At 61.5% G+C, this 22849-nt stretch overlaps 1 protein-coding gene across 1 annotated transcript; it reads right to left on the bottom strand.

The window, feature by feature from the left end:
• Positions 1-490: 490 nt before the first annotated feature.
• On the bottom strand, positions 491-17561 carry FMNL1 (formin like 1). Its single transcript, XM_050911721.1, is given in 28 exon segments — positions 491-827; positions 1596-1719; positions 1907-1990; positions 2272-2373; positions 2636-2799; positions 2906-3035; positions 3623-3703; positions 3858-3926; positions 4025-4259; positions 4523-4725; positions 5218-5339; positions 5457-5540; positions 5543-5620; positions 5623-5760; positions 5990-6215; positions 6328-6429; positions 6522-6671; positions 6778-6888; positions 7345-7419; positions 7763-7856; positions 7942-8018; positions 8264-8372; positions 9585-9725; positions 9967-10050; positions 10698-10771; positions 10853-10936; positions 11201-11284; positions 17400-17561. Coding segments are annotated over 28 exon segments (3291 nt in total). The 3' UTR covers positions 491-723.
• Positions 17562-22849: the final 5288 nt, after the last annotated feature.

Genomic DNA, 22849 nt, shown 5'->3' with positions numbered 1-22849 from the left:
AGGATCCTGGTGAGACCCTGTACGTGGGTGTTCCAGGCCCTGCTCCCATAGCACAGAGAGATTTTAAGGAAGACGTATAAAATCACTGTAAAATAGCACCCCTGCCAGCTCCTGGGGTACGGGAAGTGCCCAGGGTGGGATCTTTGCAGCAGGCTCCTCGCTGGAGAGGAGGCGCAGCCTGTGCCTGCTCGGCTCTGCAGCAGAGGAGAACACGGGTCTCAAAGGGCTGGGGGAGCTGGGGCAGATGTGCAGGGACCGCTGCGTCCCTGGCTTACAACCCTCCTCCCCTCCTGCAGCGGGAAATCGAAGGCACCAGCAAGCTGAAGAGTGGGGCACACCAGTGCGCAGGGCTGACCCTGAGACAGGCGTGCAATGGAGCAGCTCTGCGGTAGGGATGGGGCAGCCCCTCTTTTCCTTCCAAGACAAGTTGGGGCCCTTTCTGTGCTCCCCCCTCCCTGCCCATACCCCAGAGGTTCCCCCAGCCCTGCCAGCCTGGAGGAGAGAAGCTCAGAGGCATTGCTAAGCAAGCGCCGGGGGATCCCTGCGCCAGACCCAAGGGCATGCAGGGTGGGAGCTGGCACGCGAAGCGGCTGGAGCAGCTAGGAGCGGGCACTGTCCCTCCGCCCCGCGTCGTCCCAGGCTGAGGGGCTGACGTCCTGCGGTCCCATCTGCATTGGGAGGATGGTCCTGCCCCGGTCCTGGCAGCTGCAGGGACGGCGCCGGTCACAGCGAGATGTCCGGCGTCGCCTGCAGGCTCTGCCCTGTAGCCCGTTTCTTGGCGCTGCCGCGGCCCTTGTCTGCGCGCCGGTAAGGGTTGTTCCGCAGATCTGCACCGGGAGAAAGCGCAGAGGCTGGCTGAGCTCCGCCTGCCCGCCCCGGCGAAGGCTGGGACCCGGTCGCCCACCACCGCCCAGGAGTCGCCCCGTTTGGGTACAAGGATGCTCGGGAGAAGCCCAACCTGCTGCACGCAGAGACAGGAGGAGCAGCAGCTATGAACAACCAGCCTGCGGGACCCCATTCCTCGGCTCTTTTGGTGCCCAGCACCATACCATGGGGCTGGGGCTGATGCCGTGGTGCCCCTGGGGCTGGCTTTCGGCGTGGGGCAGAGTCCGGCCAAGCTGCCACGCAGCCAGAGGTGATGATGGGCTGAGAAACCCAGGAGGGTGGCAAAGTCCGGCAGCCCCTGCCTGTGCCGTGCCCGAGCCCCGAGCCCGGCTGCCCCCACGTTACCTACAGAGGACTCTCCTCGTTGAAGCTCACATCGCAGAAGAGCCGGGACGAGCGCTTGCCCGTCCGGGCCGTGAAAGGAACAGTTTTCAGAGCTGAGCAGAGCAATCCAGACAGCAAGGCGGAGGAGGAGGAGAGAAGAGGAAGAAGCAGAAGAGGAGGAAGAGCTATGAGACAGGGCAGAGAGCGCTCGGCACCTTGGCCGTGTGGGATTTGAAGGTGCTACAGCTAAGTTTGGTCCCCACGATGGGGTTCGATGGCCCTCCAGCTCCAGGCTGTGACAGCTCCCCGCAGCCCCCCATCACTGAGGGTCTCCCCGCTGGCACTGGGCGCTGGGTCTGCTGCATGGGGGACACCCGGCCGCTCACCTGAAATAATATCCTCGATGGCCCCGTCTTTTCCTTCGTAGATGAGCGGCTCCTTCACCATCTGCTTCTTCTTCAGCTCGGCGATCATGTCCATCTGCTGCCGCTTGGCTTTCTGGATGGGCAACTGCGGTTGGGGACAGCATGGGGTGAACAGCGTGGCCTCCCGCTGCACCCCGAAGGAGATGGGGTGCCCCCATCTTCACTCCCCACCCAGCTCTCCCTCACCAGGACCTGTTTTGCCCTTCCCCACCAGGCAGCCCACTCGGGGCTGGAGCGGGGCTGCCCCACCAGGACAGAGACCCGGGGGGCACCTTCACCTCAGGCTGGTCCTCGCTTTCTGCCTCTTTGGCCGCGGCCTCTTGTTTCTTCCACAGCTCGATGTCCTGCTCTGCTTTCTTGGGAGAGGTGCAGGGAAGGTGTGCTGAGGCGGGGGGGTCCTGCTGCGGGACCACAGCCCCCCCTTCCTCCCCTCAGCAGCCCCCAGCTCACCCCAACCCAGCTCCGGCATCTCCACCCGCCCCGAAGGGCAGCACCGAGCCCCAGGGTCTCCCTGCCCCACGAGCCCCCAGTCTTGTGTGGGGCTTTTGCTGATTACTCCAAAGTGGGGTCAGACCCCCCCCAACCCCAAATCCCCTCCCAACCCCCAGAAACAGGGCACCCCCCCGTCCCCTCCTACCTTGTAGGCTCTGATGAAGCGCATGAACATGGGGAAGAAGGTGGTGGGGGGACTGGTCTTGGGGTTCTCTCCGAAGTACTCCACAGCCGACTCGTATGCCTCCTGCGGGCAGAGACACCCTGATCTGGGGGGCTGGGGCCGGGCAGCGGTGCCCCATCGCCCACCGCCTCCTTCTAGGCTCTCCCACCTCGCCATCCTCCTCCCTATCCCCCTCGGCTCCCGGCTCTCCTGCTGGAGCCACGTCCCAAACGGGAGCCTCTCCCATGGGGCAGAGGTGCGAGCAGAGGGCACGCCGGGGTGTCCCCACGTAGGAGTGGGGGGGCCCAATCCTGCCCCATGACCCTGCGCTACCCCCAGCACCCACCTTGGCGGTTTTGCTGTCAGCCTGCAGCTTCTCCATCACCTCCAAGTTGACCTTGAGGAATTCCTTGAGCACGAGGCTGTCGTCCTGCCGCATGAACTCCTTGCGGGTCAGCTCCATCCCCTGCTGCAGGCTCCGCACGTCCTGCAACACGCTGTCCAGGGAGACTGCGGGGAGGGCGAGCAGCGCCGGGGTCAGGGCAGGCTCGGAGAGCCCCCTCACCGGGGCTGCAGCCTGCCGCGACCCCCCCAGCCCGGCGCCCATGGACACTACCTGTGCCCGCCTTGTCAAGGAAGTGCAGCTCGGTGTGGAAGCCGGTCAGCTCGGGGTACTTCTCCATGATCACCCGCACGAGGTAATGCAGCAGCGTTTGCTTGCGGTCCGTCGACTTCATCTCCAGGAGCTGGGAGAGAGCAGCGTGAGCCCCGACCCGCAGCCCACCACCCCACCTCACCCCTGCTCAGGGCAGGCTCTGGTGGCCCTCCATCCTCATGGCTGGTTCCGCATCCCTCCATCCCCATGGCTGGTTCCCATCTTCCTCCGTCCCCACAGCTGGTCCTTGCATCCCTCCATCTCTCCATGGCTGGTCTCTGCATCCTCCCAACCCCACGGCTAGTTCTTGTGTATCTCCATCCCTTTAGTTCCTCCCCATGCCTCTCCAACTCTATAGATGGTCTCTTCAGTCCTCCATTCCCACAGCTGATTCCTGTGGGCCTCCATCCCCATGGCTGGTCCCTGCATCCCTACAGCTGCTCCCCATGCCTCTCCAAACCCTACAGATGGTCCCTGCATCCCTCCATCCCTGCAGCTGAATCCCACGTCCCTCCATTCCTACAGCTGGTCCTTGCATCCTTCCATCCCTACAGCAGGTTCCCATGTCCCTCCATCCCTACAGCCGGTCCCCGTGTCCCTCCATCCCCGAGGCTGGTCCCCAGGCAGTGACAGTGCCCCCGTGCACCAGCACACCGGGCAGCCCCGTGCCGACCCTACCGCGTCGAGGCTCTGCAGCCGGAAGCCGTAGGCTGCCCCGCGCTTGCTGCTGTTCATGTAGTTCCCGAAGGCCAGGACGATCTGCAGAGACACAACGGCTCAGGGACACAACCCGGCACGGATGGAACAACCTGGGGGGTTGCACAGTGCCTACACGCACCCTGGCAGCACCCTGCGTGCACCCGTCCCAGCCCGACGTCCCCCCATCAGGGCCACCGCGCCCCAAACTCCTCACCTCGAGGATGTTGCGCAGTTTGCTGGAGGACTTGAGGGACATGGAGGCGGCGATGATGGCGTTGAGTTGCTGTGGGTGGGAGGAGAAGCGTGTGAGTCTCGCTGCAGGATGCCACCCCTTCGCAGCCCCCCCACCCTCAGCCACCCCGTGCCCCCCACAACACCCACCGGCATGAGCAGCTGGGCCGTGTCATTGAAGTTGCCCAGGAAGATCATGACATTCATGCGCTCAGCCAGGCGCGGGATCTTGCTGAAGCGGATCATGAACTGGTCCTCGTCCGAGAGCTCCTCCAGCGGCTGCTGCTCCCGCTCGAACTTCCCGATGAGCGTCCGCTCGTACTCGGTGGGCAGGAAGCGCAGCAGCAGCTCCAGAAAGTCGAGGCTCAGGGCTTGCTGGTCATACCTGCGGGTGGGAAATCCCCAGCGCAGTCAGACCCTGCAGCAGGTCCCTCAGCCCCCCTGTCACCCACGGCTCGTTCCCATCTTCCTTCCATCTCCACAGCTGGTCCCCACATCCCTCCATCTCTCCGTATCTGGTCCCTGCATCCCTCCATCCCCACAGCTCCTCCAACCCCAGCACACCGCACACCATCCCGACCCCTTGGTGTCGCTGGGCTTGCACCCGACCTTCTCTCGACCTTCTCCCGTCAAGGAGGGGACACTCACGTCTCGATGGCTGTGCAGATGTCCTGGATGCTGCGGCCGCCCTTGCGGAGGGTGATGGCCAGGTTCTTGGCTCGGTTGGACTCCATGAGGGTGACCTTGCTGGGAGCCTTCTGCGTGGCCTTCACCTTGAGGGCACTGATGTCCAAGCCAGGGCCCTGTGCCTTGGTCTTGAACTGCTCCTCAAAGTCACTCATGTCCAGCTCCTGTGGGGAGACAGGGCTGAGGGCACGGCGGGGAGGTGACGCAGGACATCTGGGACGAGGATGGGGCCAGAGGACCGAGACAAGGGGGGAGAGGAGTGAGAAGATGAAGATGGAGCAAGGGGATGAGGTCGAGTTGAAGGGATGAGAATGGAGCAAGGGGACAAGGACAGGGACAGGACAAGGGGACAGGGAGGGGGTAAGGAGGGGATGAGGGGACCAGAGGATGAAGATGAGGAAGACAGGGACAGGATGTGAGGATGAGGATGGAGCAAGGGGACAAGGATGGGGTGACAGGAGAAGGATGGCAGATCCCATGTTGTCCCTTTCCATGGCACCAAGGAGCGGCGCCAGCCTCCAGCAGGCACGTGACACCACGGATGGGTGCAAGATGGGCATGGGGGCAACCTCAGCGCGGGTCTGGCATGGACTGGGGCACTGGCCCAGCCAGGCACCCTGTGCCCGGCCCCCCCCCGGACTCCCCCATGTCCTCACCTGCAGCACCTTCTCGTCGTTGAGCTCGGTGAAGACGGTGCCATCGATCTGGCTCGGCTTCAGTGCCACCCAGTTGAAGACAGGCATGCGGAACTTGGTCTGGATCGGCTTCTTCACCTTCACTGCGGGGTGACAGGGAGGGGGGACACGTCACAGGATGCGGGGGGCCCCAAACCCACCCCAGGGTGCCCCCAGCCCTCGCCTGGGGGATGTCCCCACCACCCCTGGGCCACACTCACCTGAACCACCAGCAGTGTGGGGGGCACCCGGCCCGGCTGGGAGCTCCCCACCGAGGGGTGGGGGTGGTGGAGGGGGGGGACAGGGCCCTCCGGCCCCCCCAGGGGCAGGGGGGGGGGTGGTGGGACTTGGGCGCCTGGGAGTGGAGGGGCTGGGGGGGGCCGGCGCCTGCGGGCAGTGGGGGTGCAGGGGGCAGCGGGGGACCGGGCTCAGCCCCCGGCAGCGGAGGCGGGGGTGGAGGGGGGGGGGCCAGGGGTGCGGCGGGTGCTGGTGGGGGAGATGGGGCTGGAGCCGGAGCCAGAGCATCTGCAACAGAAAGAAGACGTGGGTGAGATGGTGGCACAGCAGGGCACGGTGCCACCGCCACGTTCCCTCTGCCACCGAGTGACTTTGTGTCTCTGGGCACATCCCCACACCCCTGCCTCAGTTTCTCTGCCCAGAGACACGCTGCCACCCCTCCTCTGTGCCGGGTGTCCCCACTGGGAAGGGGACAACATGGGCTGCCACCATCCCCCCGCACCCGTGTTACCTGTGCTGGTGGCGGTGCCAGTGACGGTGGCCTCTCCGGTAACCATGGGGGCTGCCGGGGTTTCTATGACAACGGGGACGATTTCGATGGCAACGTCTCCATCGGGCCCACGCAGGATCTGCACCAACCCCTTCTCCTCCAGCTCTGCCAGCCGCCGCTCCAGCGCCAGCCGGTAGCACTCCTGGGGCTGCGGGGCCGGCGGGCTGGGCGGCCGCGGTGGGCTCAGCTGCTCCTGCAGTGGTGATAAGCCCGGCACATCACCGGTGTCCCACTGCACCCCTTAAACCCCGGTCCCCCAGGCACCCATCCCTTCCTCCAGTATCGTAGCACCCATGGGTACTCACCCGCAGCGCCTCCAGCTCCCGCCGCGCCTGGCTCAGCTGCTTCTCCAGCTCCGCTATCTTGGCCATGGAGTCGTTCTCCGCATCCTGCAGCTTCTCTGTCAACTGCAGGGGACAAGGCGACGTCGCTCAGCCCCATCCCCGTCCCTCCCTCGGGGCTTGCGTCAGCAGCTCCTGCCCACGCGCCCACGTCCCACCTGGCTGATGTGCTCCTGCAGCTCCTCCATGTGCTCCAGCACGGCCGTCTTGGTCTCCGAGTCCTCCAGCATGGCCCCCACATCAAAGACGTTGTCCAGGTAGGCTTGGATCTGCACCTGCAGCTTGTCGCTCTCGGTGAGACGGAGGCTCTGCCATGGGACAGCCGGTGGCACCGTCACAGCCGGTGGTACCCCCCCAGCACCCACCCACCTCCGGCATCAGGGCTCAGCACCGGGGCGGTGCAGGATCACCCACCTCCAGGTACTGGTCCAGCCCCAGGTGGGTGAACTCGTACTGCAGGAAGACGCGGAAGTTCATGTTCTCCACCGAGTGCACCACGATGTTGATGAACTGCATGCAGGCCACCTGTGGGACGGGCACAGGCTCAGCGTGGCCACCGGCATGGCACAGTGGCCCGGGAGTCCTTGGGGACACGGTGGCCTGGGAGTCCTTGGGGACACGGTGCCCCAGGGACTGCACAGTGGATCGGTGGCCCTCGGGGACATGGTGCCCCTGGGGAATGCACGGTGGTTTCACAGCCCTGGGGACATGGGGACCTGGGGAAGGACCAGCAGCGGCTCAGCAGCCCTTGGGGACACAGTGCCCTGGGGACAGCATGGTGGCTTAGCAGCCCTTGGGGACATGATGGCCTGGGGAGAGCACGGTGACTCAGAAGCTCTTGGGGACACAATACCCTGGGGACAGCACAACAGCTTGGCAGCCCTTGGGACATGGCACCCCCAGGACAGCATGGTGGCTCGGCCACCCTTGGGGACACAGTGCCCTGGGGACAGCACAGCACCAGCGCCGCCAGCCGCTCACCATGAAGTCGATGTTGCTGTCCTCGTTTCGGAAATACTCCATCAGCTTCTCGAAGCGGTTCTTCTCCCCGCAGACCTGGGGTGGGAGCAGGGGGCTGAGGGTCAGGAGGGCCATGGCCAGGGTGGGCACCCAGGGGGGTGGCAGGGCAGGAGGCACCCACCAGTGATGCCATCCCAACCCTGATGGGTGCTGCCTGGCACCCAGTCTGGCTGGGACGTGGCCCTGGGGACACATGCTGGCATGGGGACACCAAGCCCAACGGCTGGAGCATCCCCCAGCGAGTCACGGGACGGGCATTTTCAGGATGGAGGATGCCCTGATGATGCAGGGCTCTGCCACGCATAGGGAAACCGAGGCACGAACCCAGCCCGAGCACGGGTGTCAATGTGGGGACCGTGCGTCCCTGCTGGGGACTCACCTCCTTGAAGTTGTCGAAGGCGGCCAGGATGATGTCGTGGCCACCTCGGACCAGGCAGACGGCAGCCAGCAGCTCCAGCACCAGTGCCTTGGTCCTGCAGAGACATGGGGCGCGAGGGGGTCGGGGCCACGGGGCGGGCGAGGGGACGGGGGGATTGGGGGACAGGGGACAGGTCCTACCTGGCGTTCTTGTTGTTGAGGCTCAGGGTGATCTCATTGACGCAGGCTGGGTGGTTCATCACCAGGCTGAAGCCAGACTTAGGGGGAAAAGGAGCATTAGTGGGGTCGTGCGTCCTCCTCTCCCCACCTCAGGGATGCTCCAGGACCTTGGGACATCCCCATGCCACGTCCCCACCAGCTATGAGATTGAGTGAGGACATCTCAGAGCAAGGGGATGGAGAATGGGTCCCACCCCAAACCCTGACCCTGAAGACGGCACCGCAGGGGCTGGAGACTTTTGGGGAGCCCCAGGCGGGTCCCCGAGGACGCTGCCCTCTCCCACCTGGTAGTTCATGATGGCGCGGAGACACATGATGCAGACGTGGACGTCGTCCTTCTGGCTGACGAGACGGGAGTTCCTCAGCGCCTTCCTGCTGTGCGAGGGGTTCAGCCTGGGCGGGTGAGAGAGCGGCTGAGCGGGGGCCGGGGGGGTGGCTGGGGGGCGCAGTGCAAGCGGGGGGGGGGGGGGGGCAGCGCATGGGTGGGTGGCAGCAGGGCGGGGGATGACACCAGGGGACCCAGGCGGTTGCGTCCCCACAGGAGAGACCCCCATGTCCATCCCCGTCTACAGGCCCTTGGGGTGGTGGGGTGATGGGGGGTGGGACGGAGGTCGGGTGCCCCTCGTGCGCACAGGTGGTCTCAGAGGCTCACCGGGGTGGGCAGGAGCTGCCGGGTGACCTGGGGCTACTGTCCCCATCGCTGCCCGGGGCGCCGCAGGGGACGTTGGGGTGGACGTGGCGGAGGAGGGTGTGGATGTGCTGGTTCGAGAGGCAGCAGCTGGAGGCGCGTTAGAGCCTGCAGGACAGGAGGGAGAAACGGGGCTCCCGCATCGCCCCTGGGACACCCGGGCTTCGGGACACGGGTGGGGGACAAGGGCTGGGACCCCCTGCGGGTGCCACGTCACTCCTGACCTGTCCCTGGGGCTGGGGGGGACACCCCGGCTCCTCCGGAGCTGCTGGCAGGCGGTGAGGGACCCCTATGGTCCCCAGGGTGCCACATTAAGGCTCCCGGGGTGACCGCGGCGGGGTGTCCCCTGGGACCCCACCGCCCGCCGGGGATGCCCCGCAGGCACCGTCCCCAATGCCGGTGACCGGCAGCGGGGTCTCGCCGGGGCATCCCCGTCACGCCAGCGCCCCGGGCCCATCACCTACCGTCAGCACATCCCCCGGCAGCGTGCAAGAGAAGAGCGGGGTTAGAAGGGGGCTGAGCGGCGCTAAGCAAGAGCCACCGGCTACCGGGACCGGCTATGGGGGAGCGCAGGCCCGTTCTTCCGCCCCAGTTTTAAACCGTGGGGGTGTGATTTGCTCCCCCAAAATCTCAAGCACCTCCAATTTTTGCCTATTCATGGGTTTTACCCAGAGCATCCCACAACGGACTGATCCAGCCCAGTTCCTGGCAGGGTTTATCCCTTGTGCACACACGGGGACACGGCTTTGTCCTCCCCAAACCAGCAACGGGGACCCATCTTTAGGACCAGGCCTGCGTCTCCTTGCCGAGCCCCTTTCCGAGTACGGCGCAGCTGGGGGTGCAGCGAGGCGGAGAGCAGGGGGGGGGACACGGCACGAGGACACGGGGGGACAGTTGGGGAGAGGACCACGCGTTACCTGACGGTGAGGTGCCGCACTTTGGAGGAGCCTTGGGTGGGGGACGAGGAGTTGCTTTTGCTCAGGTCCTCCAGCGACCGCTCCAGGCCCTTGCCCTTGTCGGAGCCTGGGCTGCCGTTCTCGGCGCTCTCCATGTCATACCTGGTGGCCCGTGGGGACACAGGGACGGGTGAGACGTGGCACCCCAATACGGGCAGACACCCCTCTGGGGTCCGCAGGGCTGGGGATGTCGGGGATGCTCCGCTCAACCCCAGCCATGGAGCATCCTTAGCTCCATCACTCCGATGATGGGGAAGAAGCACCCCCAGGGACCCCTCAGCCCCCAAGTCCCAGGGGGAGGCTGATCCCGGCCTTGGGGAAGGGGGACCCAGTGGGGACGTACGTGACGGAGCACTGGGCGAAGGCAAGATACTCCAGCAGCACATCCAGCCCCTTGTTCTCTTCGTTGAGGAACTCCTGGACCCAGCTGGGGGGTGCAGGGGTTAGTGGGCTCCGCCAGCCCTCTTCATCCTCCCTTCCCTCCCCCCCAGACCCCCAGCAGAGCCACCCCCCCGGCCAGAGGTCCCCAGCGAGGGTGGGACACACTGGGGACATGAGCTGGCACCTCTCCGAGGCAGGTGGGTGCCATGGTGATCCCCGCTCCTGATGCCCAGGGGACACAGCCCGAGGGCTCCGCTGCCACCACTGCCACTGCTGGTACCACTGCCACTGCTGCCACCGCTGCCACTACTGCCACCACAACAGGACAGCTCAGCCCTGGGTGGTAGGATCATGGGCACCCATGGTTCAGCACCCACGACACCATGAGGGGCCGGGGCACCCAGGGTGGGGACCAGGATCCATCCTGGCACCCAGGAGGTACCACAGTGGCACCCACCTGGCAGAGCCAAAACGGGGTCCTACAGCACCTATGGCACAGCCAGCTGCTTCAGCACCCCCGTCCTCCCCTCAGAGCGACCCCAGAGGGGCAGGATGAGGCCACCAGCCTCCAGATCCTGCTGTCACCCCCAACAGTCAGAAGCCACCATCACACCAGTCCCTGCCACAGTGATGCCGGGGACAGCAGCAGTGGCCAGGTGACAATGAGGACACCCCCAGGTCCCCCTTCCTTACCCGATGTAGTTGGTCCTCAAGGAAATCTCCAGCTCCCGGAGCACCTGCGTCGACTCCTGCACTCGCCTCTTGAACTGGGGGACGGGGAGAGCCGTTGGCACCATCCCCATGCCCAACCCAGGATGGGGACAAGGGGTGCAAGGGGGAGCCCTCACCTTCCTGCTTACGCCACCTGTGTCCAAGTAGCTCTTCAGCTTCTGGATGTAGGCTGATGGTGGGTTTTTCACCTGGAAACGCTCCTACAAGCCCCAGAGAGAGGCTGAAACCGGGCCACCTGCCTGCGGCACGGGGACATGCCACCGTCCCCGTGGCAGCCACCATGTCCCCGTCCCCACCCTGTGCTGCAGATGGTCGTGCATCAATGTTTAATCAGGTTAATAAGGTGCTGTCTCGCTAGGGGAGATGGATGTTGGCGCTCGGCACATGCCGGGTTGATGCCCGCATTGCGAGCGGTGCTTGGGAACAGGGACGGCACCGGGGACGCCGCGACGCCCGGACCTCACCTGGTCGCAGATGAGCTCCCACTTCTTCTCGTTGTCGTACTGGTTGAGCAGCTTCATCTTGTCTGGGGGCAGGTTCATGGAGTTCTGCGGGGTAATGAGTGTTGGGGTTGGGGGTCACCCCCAAAAACACCCCCTGGGGCTGTAGCACCCCCAGCTTGCCCAGTGCTGGGTGTCCTTGCTCAGTGGTGGGATGATGGGGACATCAGTGGGAGGATGGCGACACCACCATTCCCAGGATGTTAGCATCCCACCAGCCATGGACCCATCAGCAACGTCCCCACCCGGGGGTCCCCGAGGTGGAGGGCAGGGGGAGTTAGCAGGGGACAGGAGGAAAAACTGGACCCATCCATCCACGTCACGAGTGTGCGATGCTCCCGGCCTCAGCCAGCCCAGTCCCCGCAGAGCCTCTAGGGGTGAGGGACGGGGACACAGGCTGGTGACACAGCTGAGGAACCCAGGAGTCTGGGCCCTGCTCGAGGGTGACGGTCACTTCCGAGCCCCCCCCGCCGCCGGCGTGACAAGCCCAGCTGGTGAAATCAGTGTTTCTTTACAGACATGATGTCAGGGCAGGGTCTAGTGTGTCACCACGTCCCTCCGTGCCACCGTTGCACAACCCTGGCCCCCGCCGTGCCCCTGGGGCCGCCCCGGCAGGACGTGACGTGGTTTCCGCTCTCTGAACGGCACGAGGCGGCTGCCGAAACCACTCCGCGCCATCACCGGGGGCTCTGGGAGGCCCCGGGTGCAACTCCTGCCTCTGCGGTGCTCAGGGACACAGCAGGTCCCTGAGGGACACCATGGGGCGACCGGCAGAGCCTTTAATGGGGCACCCACCATGGCCTGGGCCATGCCGGGAGCTCAGCTCGGGTCACGGGTGATTTGTTTTCCCAAAAGACCCATTTCTTGGTGATCCAGCCCCCAGGGAAAAGCAGGAACTGAGGCTGCTGCTGGCCCGGAGAGCCCGGGCAAGCTGGCACGATGGCATGTGGAGGCGTTGCACAGCCCCAAGTCACCCTTAACCTCCAGTTTTGGGGTCCCCTGATGCTGAGGATGGGGATGTGAGGTGCATGCACCCCGGGACACTCACGTCCTTGGGGAAAAGGCATCTCACAGGGCTTTGGTTGCCCACAGACGAGCAGGTCCAAGAGGAGAGGTGCCACGGTGGCGGGCAGGAGCGGAAACCTCACCGCCCACCTCCACCAAGGACCTGTCGAGCTGCTTTCGCAAGAAGCCAAAACCAGGAGATGTGGGTGGAGAGGAGCCGGCGCTCGGCTGGATTTAGCCAGGGGACAGCTTGCACAGAGAGCTGGGCAGGGAGGGTAAAATTAGGCTGCGGGGTCAGAAATAGCCTCGTTGCGAAGCCACGGGGCTGCACCAGAGCTGCTGGGTGGGTCCCGGGACGGGCAAGGTGGCAGCAGCACCTGGATGTCCCCTTTGCTGGGGAGCCCCATCCTTGTGGTCCCCAAGCTGCCATCCTTGGGATGGATGAGACCCTCCAGGAGGGTCAGACCAAGGGACGGGGCTGTGCCAAGAGGGACCACGCACCCAAACACCCCACCCAGGGCTCCAGCAGCACCCGTGGCACCCTCTGTGGGACAATCTGTTGGGTGCCCTCAGCAGAGAGGGGATGGTGGCACCCACCGCGTGGGCCACCTCTTCCAGGGACCATACGTGGGACCTGGAAAAACCAGGACCAAGCGTCACCGGTGGGACAGGACCTCCCGTGGGCTCCCTGCCACGAGGATGCACGCGGGGCACGGGGATGCTGGGGATGTCCCTATGGAGGTGGCTCTGCCACCAAGCCCCGTGGTCCCTTTCTCGCAAGCAGGGCTGGGCTGGGTGGCAGGATGTGGCAGGGCCGGGGTACAAACTGGGTGGTGGCTGCGTCCCGCCGCGGCCCTGGGTGGGCACGTGGTGCCGGGGGTGAGGAAGTGGCTCCGCTGTGGTCCCCGGCATCAGCCGGCAGAACGAAGAAACTGGTTCTCATTTCCTGCCGGGGAGGGCGGGAGCGGTGCTGCGGGAGGTGTGGGGCAGGGCGGGTGATGTGGGTCCGGGTGGGAGATGTGGGGCAGGGCAGCAGTCAAGCACCCTGGAGGTGGCAGAGGAAGGACTTAGTCCTCCTCCTCTTCCTCCTTGGGAGACAAGGATGGAGGGGCCACACGGACTTGCCCCCAGCAGCCACATCCCACCTCCCATCATCCAGCACCCAGCACCCTCCAGCTGGCACTCAGCACCCTCATCCCACCCCGACGTGGGGCTTCCCCATCCTCCCCCCCCCCCGAGCCTGCCAGCAGCATCACAGACCACCGCGTTACTGAACGGATGCCACCAAATGTCCCCCACCAACCCTCCTGGGACACAAGGTGCCACGGAGCCCACGGTGCCATCCCACCCATGCCCAGCGCCAGGATGTGGCCGGCTGGGACTCCCCATCTCAGGGGGGGTTTGCTGCTGGGTTGAGCTGGGCTTAACCCAACACCTAAAACTAAGACTGGGGGGAGGCAAAGCAGCACCTACATCATCTTCCGGTACGAAAAGACCTTTTCATATCGCAGCACCCGCAGCCGCCGGGTCTGCCGCTGGCGGAGGGGGGGGGGACGGGGGACAGAGTTATTTTAGGTGTCAGACACCTTCTTTTTGTTCCGCACGCGAGTGAGCAGAGCCGAGCAGAGCCGGGCTCTGCACCAAACCCCAGTGCAAAAAATTCAAAGCATCCTTTACGGAAGTGTTTGCTCTGCAAAACACCAATGGGCTCGAGTGAAAACCAGGCTGAACCCAGGGAGCATCGTTTCTGGGGCACATGGGGGATGCGCATCCCTGGAGCGGGGATGGAAATCCTCAATGGCATGTGGCACGGGAGAGCATCCCGGTCCGGACATTGGATACCAACCCTGCCCACCACAGGGAAGAGGCCGGAGCAGCCCCGAGATGGTGGTTTAGGGGCTTCCACTGACCAGTGGTCCACGGGAAGGACTAACGTCACCAGGTGCCCCGGCTGGCAGCCGACGGACCACGGCACTCCCGGGATGCTCCATCCCTCCTGGCCACGGAGCGCGATGCTCCCACCCAAGGGGGTTTGGGGCATGCCCAGCCCCGCAGCCCCTGTCCTCCTGTGGTGCCCCCTCCAGTGACCCCAACAGCCACCGGACCCATCCTCCTGTGTCTTCCCGAAGCTCAGCGTCGGGCACCTAGCAGGATCAGGCCCACCCAGGGCTCTCCCAACCCCCAGTGTGCAGCAAGCCAAGCTGGGTGACGCTCCCAGGACTGGCTCATCCCGCCAGGGAGTCCCTGGATCCAGCCGGGTCCCAAACCCACCACGTGCCAGGCAGGGACAAGCCGACGGAGGAGCAGATGGGTCCCTGCCAATGGCCAGATTCTGCTGTGAGGGTGGCGAGGAGCAGCTAAGGGATGGGCGGCCGCTACTGCCTGCTGCTCCCGGCTCTATTTTAAGAACAAGCAGAAGCTGCTCTCGGCACAGGCTGGGGAGATGAGCCTGATCCAGCCACCGCACCCGCGTCCCCGCCGGGTGCCTGCCTGCCCACCCTGCGCCCACGCACGGGGAGATCCCTGTGCCGGGATGCCCCCCTAAGTCAGCCAGGGCCGGATCCAGCCACGTACGGCAGCTCTCAGCTCACAGGCCACTTCCCTTCCTATCCAGGGCACACGTACCCCGTGGGGACACCCCACCGCAGCTCCCGTGGCACCCAGCCGGACCTGGCCACCACGCTGGGGCCAGGCTGGGGACGGATCCAGCAGAAAGCCGAGCATCAGTTTTCTTTCCCAGTTGAGTTGAGGCCGACACCGCAGCCGGGGCTCGCTGGTGACCGGTCCCACCGCTGGGGCCAACAGCACATCTGCAAACATCTGCAAACATCTGCAGTGGTGACGTTTGCCGCTCTCTCCTCTAGGTCCTGGGAGAAGCGGCAGCAAAGCCCCTGCCAGCAAAACCTCCCGGCCGGAGCAGCTCCTGTCACCATCAGCCACCATCCCCAAGGTTCCAGCCAAACCCTCCAAGCTATTTTTGGCTTCACCTCCACCACACCCTCGACTCACAAGTTCATTTATGTATTCCCGATTGCCACCTCTTGATGTGCAAAGGGGAAAAAAATCCCAGCTGCTCCAAGCGGGAGCATTCAAGCATCCCCATCCCAGCAGCAAAGATGCTCCCCTTCCTCCACTCCATCCCAAAAAGCCACCTCGGCACATCCCAAACCACTTGGCGTTCAGACAACTCTCTCGTCGCTCTGCCAAAGCGGCACCTGCCACAGTGCCCTAGCTGGGAAGAAGCCAAATTTTGGGGAAAAAAACTAAATTCCCCATTTCTTGGCACGCGATGGGTTTATCCATCCCTTTCCCAGTGGCAGCTTGGATCCCCTGGGCTCTACCATTGGCTTTTCTGCCAGGCTTTGCCCCACCAGCTCTCCCAGTTTGGGATGTCCAGCCCACATCTGGTCTGCGCCAACACGCTCTCACAGCATCGCCGTCGCCATGGCAACGTGCCGGATCCAGATCATGCCCCACCAAGAGATTCCCAACCCATCACCTCCCGCTCCATCACTGATCTCACGAACTCAGGAGGTGGAAAAATGGAATCCTGAGTCAAGGAACGTGGTTGGTGTGGGCGAGGGCGGAGGGACCCCCCCGTCCCCGTCCCCCCGGGGGTCCCGCTGCCCCCCCTGGCCATGAGAAGGGGGAAGGGAACCTGCGAAAGGAGGAAGCAAGATTGGGACAGCCGATTTCACAAGACGCCCGGTTCCCGTCTGGCCCAAACCCAGCCCCCTGGGTCCCCCCAGCTCCCGGGAAAGGGCTTTCCCTCGGGATGGAGGCGGTGCAGGTGGCGGTGAGGGTCTGGAGCATCGTTTTCCGCTTTTCCGATCGTTTTTTGGCTTAGGATTTCCAACCTGCCGCCACCCAGCCAGGCAGAAAGCACCGTTTCCTGAGGCCTCACAGCAGCAGCGGAAGCACCCCGAGGTCCCCGGCTGCCCGTCCCCTCCTGCCACCGCCGCTGCAGCACCCAGGAGCCATCACAGGCGCTGCCACCCAGCTCAGCCACCCGCCACCCCCCGCACCCATGGCGATGGGCGTCCCACGGCAAAGCCCCCTCCTTGGGGATTTCGGGGGTCCCATGCGGATCCCCGCCTTGCAAAGCCCTTCGCCATCATCCCCCCGCGGCCATGCTGAGCCGGAACTGATGCTGCCGGCTGCAATGCCCATCCCCAAGTCATCCGCCTATAAACCCCATGAGATAAAAAAGCTTCCAAATAATTTGTGCTCGGGGCTGGGATGGTGGATCCCACCGAGCAGATCCCAGTGTGCCGGCAGCCACAGGAGCTTTTGCCCGTGGCCGTTCCCGGCACGGCGTCGGCAAACAGGCTCCATCTCCCACCGGGGGATCAAGGGATTAGGGCAGCGATTTTTTTCACCACTCCCAGCCTGACCCTCCACCACGGAGCATTTTTGGGGAGGGTATGGATACGGGATGGAGCACGCCCCGGCTCCCGTGGTGGGACCGCAGCCGGCCCGGCGCGAAGGTCACGGCCGGCCGGCCCTGCTCAAGGACAGAGGGGAGCGGGTGGGAGCTGATCTCCTGCAGCTCCAAGTGTTTCAAGGAGCTGCCATCCCATCGGAACACGGCTTCAGCATCACCCGCTGCTCACCCCACAGCCGGAGCCAGGGAGGCCGGGAGCAATGCCAGTGGTTTTCCCCAGGGAGAACGGCATCGGGGAGGAGGAGGAGGAGGTGAGCCCGAGCGCTTTGACATCCGCAGCACCGGCTGCCTGCAGCATGCTGCCAGCTCCGGGCCCTGCCGCTGCCGGCTCCCCGCCATGGCGGAGCGTCCCCGCGAGCCGGAGAGCCGGGGTCACCCCAAGAGTTTAGGGCCGGATCCCCCCCCCCACGGGAGCACTGGAGAGGCTGCACCGGCTGTGGGGCATCCCCTGGGCAGGGTCGAGCATCCCCGTGAGTAACGGGGTGGGAGAGGAAAAATTATTAATAATAATCAAAATTAATAATTGAATAATAATCAAGTAAAAGACTAAATATAATAATAATGCGATATTATAATAATAAAAAACAGTAAAAATATAGCAATGATAATGATAACAGTGCTAATAAGAAGCCCGGGCAGGATTTCGGGGCCACCCCCCCGAAGCAGGGGTGCCCCCGCAGCACCCCCCTCCCCAGGGCCCCCCCCCCGACTCACCAGGACGCGGCCGAAGCGCTCCTCCAGCTCGGCGGCGGCGGGCATGGGCTGCCGGGCGGGCGGCGGGGCGGCGGCGGCGCTCGGCGGGGGGACCGGGAGCCGGGTGTCGCGGTTCTCCCGCCCCGCAGCCCCCCCCTCCATGCCCCCGGCCGCGTTGCCCATGGCGGGGGTGCGGGATGGAGCGGCTGGGTCGGGGTCGCGGGCGGGCGGGGGGGTGTTTTTTCCTTCCCCCCCCCCCCCCCTTCTCCGCTGCTGCTCCTCGGCGTTTGCAACTTCTCCGGGGCGTTATTGCGCTGTAAACGCCTCCCCCCCCCCGCCCCGGCGGGCAGGGCTCCGCCGCGCCCCGGCCCCGGCAGCCGAGAGGCGGCCCCGGCACCTGCCGCCCCCCGCCCGCGGCCCCGCCGCCTGGGAGGGGCGACTCGGCTCGGGGTGGTGTGGGGTGGCTTACCTTGCTTGATTTTATTTTCTGATTTACTTTCATAGTAATAGTTTAATTTTTTATTTTATTTTATTTATTTCTTATTTTGTTTATTTTAAAATTTATTATTTCATCTTTTGTTTTAGTTTATTATTTGGTTTATTTTTTTCATTCTATTATTTATTTTATTTTTATTTCAATTTTTATTTTATCATTTTTCCCTTTTTTAGTATTTTATTTTACTTTCTTTTTATCTTATTTATTTATTTTATTTTATTTTAATTTATTTTATTTTATTTACTTTTAATTTTTTTTATTATTTTATCTTACTTTAATTTTTTATCTTATTTATTTTATTTTATTATTTATTTTATTTTATTTACTTTTCAATTTTATTATTTTATTTTATTTTATTATTTATTTTATTTTATTTTATTTTATTTTATTTTATTATTATTTTATTTTATTTTATTTTATTTTAATTTTTTTTTTTTTTTTTTTTTATGGGCAGCTGGGAGCAAGGAGGGCAGCCAGGAGATGTTGAGCTCCCTCCCCTCTTCCCCTCTCTCCCTGCTTCCACCACCACAGGAGGGAGAGCTGAGGCTGAGCAAACTCATCACAACCCTGGGGCAGCCCACCCTGGGCAGGGGACCTCTGGAGTGTGTGACACCGGCTCTGGGGGCTCCCTGGGTGGGGACACACGCCCAGTGCGAGGGCTGGCATGGTGTGGGCAGGGGATGGCCCTGCCAGGAGGGACAGATCCTGACGGCCCAGGATGCTCCTGCTTTGCCGCCGGGGCGGGATAAAGCCGGGCGAGCAGAACCACCTCGCCCAAGGGTGCCACGGGCAGGGGGCACGCAGGGACAGAGCCGGCGTTGGCGTCCATGCTCCCCGCCGACTCTCCCAGGGGAGCTGCAGCACCCATTGCCTTTGGCAGAGCATCCTGCACACACAGCCGGGGATGCGGCAGCCGGTTTCACTCCATCAACACGCAACTCCTGCCTGCTCCCTGCCTGCGCAGAGGAAGGCATCTCCCCATGGCTCCTGCATCAATAACTGTAGCTCTGAACCGCTGCCAGGACACGAAGGACATTATTCTGCTGAGATTTGGCGAGATTTGGCAAGATTCAGCGAGATTTCCTGAGATTTGGCAAGCTTTGCTGAAATTTAAGATTTGAGGAGAGATCTGCTGAGGGACGGGTGGAGAACAGATCCAGATGGGATCCTGGGACCCCCAGGATCCGCCGTGGTCCAGAACCCCTCGTGCAGCCCCAGGGCCAGACGCCAGTGTTACCACGTCCGTCCGGCTCTTGTGGCATCTCCTGTTCGGCAAGACCTGCCGAGGTGTCGGGGCAAGGCGCTCGGCACCGCAGAGACCAGGGGAACATGCCGGACCTGTTCTGCCAACCTCTCCCATCCTCTGCAAACCCCAAATCCCAGCCGGGGGACGCACGACACGAGCAGGCAGCTGCCACCAAAGCAGGCAGCTGCCACTGATTCCTGAGCTGCCCTTGGCATGATGCTGCCTCCTCCCCATCATCTCGGGGGGTTTGGGAGGTTGGAGAGGAGCCGCAGGCAGCTCAGCGGCACCGAAATTGGGGTCACCCACATTTGGGTTCGTTCTGATTTTCCAAAGCTCAATTTTGCAGTTGAAATCTCTTCGTTTCATTAAATATTTCAGCACCTCATTAAATATTTTGCATTTAATTCCCTGATCCTGGTTTTTAAGGGAAGGCAGCGCAACCCTCTGTGGGGATGGGGACGGCCACCCTGACACAGTACCAGAGGTGTGCCCAGGAAGGCAGATGTCACTAGGACCATGTGTGAGGACCAGGGCTTTCACCCAGAGCTGTCCCACACCGGGAACAGGCTCTGCTATGGGGCAGGGGGTCTGTGGGGACCCCAAGGTCTGGATCCCCCCGTGAGCATCCTGCCTGCATGCTGGGGTGAAACCTGAGTGCTGTCAGAGCACCCACATTCATGCTGGCAATACCTTCCTGACCACAGCTGGAAAAGGGTGCAAGGACCTTTCCTGATGGGAAGCACCAGGGCTGAGATCCCAGCTGGGGATGCAGGGTAGGAGTGGCGACCCGCACGCAGGAGACCCGGTGTGGACCAAGCCCGGGGGGAGATGGGTTCTAGGACAGGTCCCAGGCTGCCCAGGCAGGGCCAGGCTTTGATCTCAAAGGTCCCACCAGGTCCCTCCTGACTTGGGGTGGGATGCCCCACGTCAAGCGCAAGTGCGACCAGAGCAGCAGGCCGAGCTGGGCAGGATGGGGCCGACGTGAAGGACAGCTGTGGCTTCGATCCCCAGGAGAAGCAGGGACGAGGCCAATGGTACCATCTCCTGGCCATGGGGAGGGCTGCAACGGTGGGATGAAGGCTGTGAAAGCAGGGTGTGAAATGGGGGCTGTGCACTGGGAAGGACAGGGCTTGTGGGCCCCTTTGCATGGCGAGGTGTTTCACAAGGGGTTAGGGGTCACGCTGATCCCCGTGGGCCTGGTACCGAGCCGCAAAGAGGGAGCCCAGTCCTTTTTTTTGGGCTGCTGGAGGTCGTTGGTGCAGGTTGGACACGGTAGTCCTTGCACCAGCGACACCAGGAGGACAAGGTGGAGGAGCATCCTGCTCGCCCCTCCTCTCAACCTCAGAGACTGAGATGCCTCCAGAGATGGTAGACCAGCCAGAGTGCCTGTGCACATCCCTTGGTTGGGGGTCTTCATGGCTTTTATCTGCTCTTCTCTTGGGCCAGCCCTGCATGACCCACCCTGGGCGTTGTTGAGCTGGTTGTTGAGCTCGTTGTTGAGCTCCTGTGACCATGAAGAGCCTCCTGACCCCCCAGAACCTGGCTAGGACCTCACCATGCCCTTTCGGAAGTGAGGACACCCCGCTTCGCTTGGGGAGCTTTGCTGAGAGACAAGCGCGCCACAACTCAGGTATTACTGAAGTTCCTTCATCACTTACAGCTTCTCTTTTCATTTAACTGCCTTTTCATCCGTTGCTACCAAGTCCTCGTACTCTCGTGTCTTCTCTCCTTTCACCACTTTTCTGGTGTTTGATTTGCGATACGTGAAGGCTTTTATCTGACAATTCAAATGATGTGGTGGCTGTTCGCTCCTTGCTATAATAGTCCTTAAAAAAAAATTCTAGAAATGACGTGTTCAAATAATCGTCTTCAATATGTGCCCGGAGCTAATTTTTTTTTTTTTTTTTTACATTAAGGTTGACTTCAGACTTAGGTTTGTTTTCTTAATTAATTTCAGTTCACTGGAAAACACTCAAGCAGGACATCGTACTGTTCTGGATTTTTCCCCTGAATTTGCAGGTCCACAAAAAAATACTATTTCTTGATGTTAGAGCTACCCAGGCAATATTTCCTCATCCAAATAAGCATTCCTAGACCTGGATTGTGCAGCCCAGAATAAACCCAAGATTATCATGATAACCTGGCAGTGAAGGATTAAGCTCCAGAAGCTTGAGGGTATTTGGACAGCTGACCCCACCTCACATACCTCGAAGGAACTGGACCTAGGGGTACCTGAGATAGCGAGGGAACCATTTCTCAAGGTTCCCCAAGGGCATCGCCCTTCCTTTCTGCCTTGATGGAGGATTTCTGATGATTTGAGGACCTGCTCTGAAGTTGTGTGGCTGAAGTGAAGGTCAACCCAAGAGTCTTTCTTGATGGAAGTATCAAGATCTTAATTCCTTTGCCTCTGAGATGCTGAGATTGGATTTCTATTTTCAGTGCTGCTGAATTTCTCGGTAGCTGTAATAAGTTCCAGGTATAATGCCACTTCTTCATTTAGTCCATTGCTTTCTCAAGCTCACATTTTAACGTGTTAAGCCATGGGAAGCAGTGGAAGGAGAAGAAACTTGTGCCTTCTGTTGGTAAATCAGCTTCTTCTGTAGGTAAATCAGTTTTTACAGTATAAAATACAGGATTGTAGAGAGAAAGCTCATGTCTGGAGTCCTGGGACATGGATTTGCAGGGCTACGAGGAGTTTGGAAAACAGATGAAGATAAACATAGTTCCCGACCAGAAATATTTTGATAATGTCACATGGTAAATAGCTCATCAAGGGATTGATTATATGTAACTTGGTGTTTGCTTATCATCTGCAACTTGAAGGCATTCGGCTGGGTTCCCAAGGGATGCATGTGAGTTCAGAGTCTGTGTAATGAGGAAAACGCGGAATAGATAACGGGTAAAAATTGGGATATGATGTGTGTGAACATCAAGAGAAGACTAGTGGAGGAGAAAGGGATTCCTCAACCTCTCTCTGTTACTCTGGGAAGGGAAAACAAATGCCATGGATAGAATATGGAATATTTTTGTTTATTTGTTTCTAAGGAGTTTCTCCTCCAACTCAGAGCAGTGAATCCACTTCTCCTGCTGAAAACATGGGAGGAACAGGAAGCAGGTGAGCTCTGTCAGGAGATGTCTCACCCAGCCATTGAAGAGCCATGGTTGGACCCTGCGAGAAATCATAGAATCATTTAGGTTGAAAAAGACCTTTAAGATCATCAAGTCCAACTGTAAACCCAGCATTGCCAAGTCCACCACTAAACCATGTCCCTAAGTGCCACATCTACACGTCTTTTCAATACCTCCAGGGATGGTGACTCAACCACTTCCCTGGGCAGCCTGTTCCAGTGCTTGACAACCCTTTCGGTGAAGAAATTTTTCCTAATATCCAATCTAAACCTCCCCTGGTGCAACTTGAGGCCATTTCCTCTCATCCTATCACTTGTTACTTGGGAGAAGAGACCAACACCCACCTCAGTACAACCTCCTTTCAAGTAGTCGTAGAGAGCGGTAAATTCTCCCCTCAGCCTCCTTTTCTCCAGGCTAAACAACCCCAGTTCCCTCAGCTGCTCCTCGTAAGACTTGTTCTCCAGACCCTTCACCAGCTTTGTTGCCCTTTGGACGCGCTCCAGCACCTCCGTGTCTGTCTTGTAGTGAGGGGCCCAAAACTGAACACAGGATTCGAGGTGCAGCCTCACTGGTGCCGAGTACAGGGGGACGATCACTGCC

The sequence above is a fragment of the Gymnogyps californianus genome, chromosome 28 (assembly GCF_018139145.2).
Source record: "Gymnogyps californianus isolate 813 chromosome 28, ASM1813914v2, whole genome shotgun sequence".
NCBI lineage: Eukaryota > Metazoa > Chordata > Aves > Accipitriformes > Cathartidae > Gymnogyps > Gymnogyps californianus.
This window is presented reverse-complemented; position numbering and strand designations above follow the sequence as displayed.